At 36.9% G+C, this 2,577-nt stretch overlaps 2 protein-coding genes across 2 annotated transcripts; both read right to left on the bottom strand.

The window, feature by feature from the left end:
* LOC124446088 (oxidized purine nucleoside triphosphate hydrolase-like) lies at positions 1-1,103 on the bottom strand. The gene is given in 4 exon segments (XM_046996897.1): positions 1-343; positions 581-615; positions 617-724; positions 794-1,103. Coding segments are annotated over 4 exon segments (468 nt in total). The 5' UTR covers positions 946-1,103; the 3' UTR covers positions 1-170.
* A 665-nt stretch (positions 1,104-1,768) lies between these two features.
* On the bottom strand, positions 1,769-2,197 carry LOC124446075 (zinc transporter 7-like). Its single transcript, XM_046996872.1, has 2 exons — positions 2,154-2,197; positions 1,769-2,030 (listed from the first exon to the last, which is right to left on the bottom strand). Exons 1-2 carry the CDS (start codon positions 2,195-2,197, stop codon positions 1,769-1,771), a joined length of 306 nt encoding a protein of 101 aa, XP_046852828.1.
* Positions 2,198-2,577: the final 380 nt, after the last annotated feature.

The following is a 2,577-nucleotide window of genomic DNA, read 5'->3' as shown; positions in this document are numbered from 1 at the left end:
TGGGATGTGTGAAGGCTTGTTTTCAATAGTTATTTATCAAACATTTCCATAGGAACTATTTACTTTTAAAATTTGCTGTCATGAAGTAAATGACTCTATCCAAAGCTTGCACTTTAGAGTATGCATTTGCTTTAAGTATTGTGGCTATACAATATAAATTACACATAAAATCAGTCCATGATTTGGTCAGTAAGAGTGTAGTGTAGTATCTTGTCATGACCTTCAAACTTAAAATAACCTTTGAACATGTTGTTGCTTAGCATCAATGGAAACCACAATTTGTCATCGGGCCACATTTCATTGAAAGGAATTTCATCCATGTTAAACCACTTAGGTCTCATTTCTGTTGGAGGAAAAATCCATAAAATTAATTTATGAAAAAGCTTTATATTTATTCTGAATTAATTTTAAGCAGTGCATAGCCAGCCTGCAATTTAGTGCCTTGATCTACATTTTTCTTCGCTCACACACTGTAAAAACAATGAATTTCTACAGGTATGAAAAACAATAATGTGCTGAAATTTACAAAATTGGACTAAAATGTGCAAACTGGCTATGCCATTGATTTTAACTTGTCCACCTTCTGATTCTTGCACTTCCCTTCGTAAACCTTGGTTGTAAAATATGAACTTCCATGATTTGTGGCTCATTAACAAACTCAAACTTTAATATTCCAACATGTTTTAGGTCTCTTGTGGTTAGATTGCATTCTTCTTTTAACTCTCTAAAATTACAGATTTGCCCTTGTGTAAATTACCTGCCAGAGTTCAAAAAGTACAAACTTGCAACCCACCTTTTTGCTCCTGCCTCAATTGTTTCTGTGCTATCTACTTTGCCACCAAATCCATTCCATCTTCCAGCTCCAAATCCTCGCTTCTTCATTCCCAACAAAATTTTTCCACCATTAAAAACAAACACCAATGTTAGTAATTTGTTGTTTGTCATTTTGCAACTAATTTGTTACAATTCATTTAACCACGTGGTAAACGGTTTATGGCATGTAATGGACCACACGTGACACTGAGGTCTGGGATTGATGAAATGAACCCTCAAACAAGAGGGAGGTACTGATGAGAGGACGCACAGGAAGTTAAAACAGGAAGTACTCTCTTCCCATTATGCATTGTGCCCTTATGTAACGGATTACTGAAAAGTTCTGACTGTGCGTTTCCGAGTTCCGAAACAAATCGAATTTGAAAGTTCGATTTTATCGAGTTATGAACAGCAAAGGGGTTATTTGGTTTGCCGATGCAAACGGTATATCGTACACCTTATCCCTGGAGGACAATAAATTGCAAGCTCGATCAGATGATACGGTTATCATAAAAACAATATCAGCCGTAAAGCCATGTGCATTTGCTGTTGAGGTGATCAGAATGTTTACTTGTACGTAAACAAATGTGATATTCCTGTACGCGTTCAGATTTCGACTTACGAAAATCAACGATGGAATCCCATACACAAATGGTCACAAAAAGTGGTATAAAAGTAAAAACCATATGGGAGCATGATTTCAAGAGAGTTTGAGAGTTTGAGTAGAGTTTGCATTCCGAGTTAACATATTCATCACACGGATTCACACCAAGACAGTATGACACCATGTATATACAATTACGTTCAAAACTGTATTTAACAATACAGGTTTGGCTGAAATTGTATATAATACTTCAATTAACAAATTTCAAAACTTAGTAAAATATCTAAACATAACATTTTAATAAAAACAGTACATGTTGAGGCAAGCTTGCATTTGTTCAATAACCACAAATTACTGATAATTTGAGCGTGGAGAAGGATGAGGAACATGACTATCATGACAATGACTACCATGACCATGACCATGACCATGACCACCATGACCATGACTACCATGACCATGACCATCATGATCATGACCATCATGACCATGACCATCATGACCATGACTACCATGACCATGACCATCATGACCATGACCATCATGATCATGACTACCATGACCATGACCACCATGACCATGACCATCATGACCATGACCATCATGACCATGACTATTACAACCATGACAATCATGTCGTGAATTTCAGTGTCTGCACTATTTAGTCGTTTGTAAAATACAAGCGGATCATGAATAAACTCCGTAATTAACATATCATTACGTTGTGCAAATTTACCCCACAGCGAGTTTAAACAAAGTTTTGCTGACGCTCTTAACCATAGATTTTCACAATTTTTCCTTACGCAATAGAATTCCCTCGTGCTTTAGATAGTCGTCGATATATTTTGCCTGGTCTGCGTCTGAGTTTACCCAATCCTGAAAGCCCGAAGCTTCTTGTTTCAATCGCAAAAAGAAATTGACATATTCACTAAATAAACTGTCCGATGTTTCTTCAAAATGCCAAATTTCATGCACCTTCAAAATTTTGTAGCCTTTTTCGATTGCCGTGTTCATTTCAATGGTCGTAAAAGTCGCACAAAATGAACGCTGGTTTTCGGAATGATGGCATTCTGCAGAGGCATTCATAGCACACCGCTTACACATTGGAAACATTAATTTACCATTAACTTTCATCGGGAGCACGGGATGATACAGCCTGC

This window comes from Xenia sp. Carnegie-2017, unplaced genomic scaffold, assembly GCF_021976095.1.
Source record: "Xenia sp. Carnegie-2017 unplaced genomic scaffold, XeniaSp_v1 HiC_scaffold_111, whole genome shotgun sequence".
Taxonomy (NCBI): Eukaryota; Metazoa; Cnidaria; class Anthozoa; order Malacalcyonacea; family Xeniidae; genus Xenia; species Xenia sp. Carnegie-2017.
Note: the sequence above shows the minus strand (reverse complement) of the source record. Positions and strands in the feature narration are given on the sequence as shown.

Excerpts from the sequence above, each read along its gene's own strand:
- LOC124446075 (XM_046996872.1), bottom strand. The coding sequence starts at position 2,197 with ATGGTTAAGAGCGTCAGCAAAACTTTGTTTAAACTCGCTGTGGG. Across the intron at positions 2,031-2,153 it reads TTGTTTAAACTCGCTGTGGG|TCATGGTCATGATGGTCATG; the intron begins GTAAATTTGCAC and ends TGGTTGTAATAG.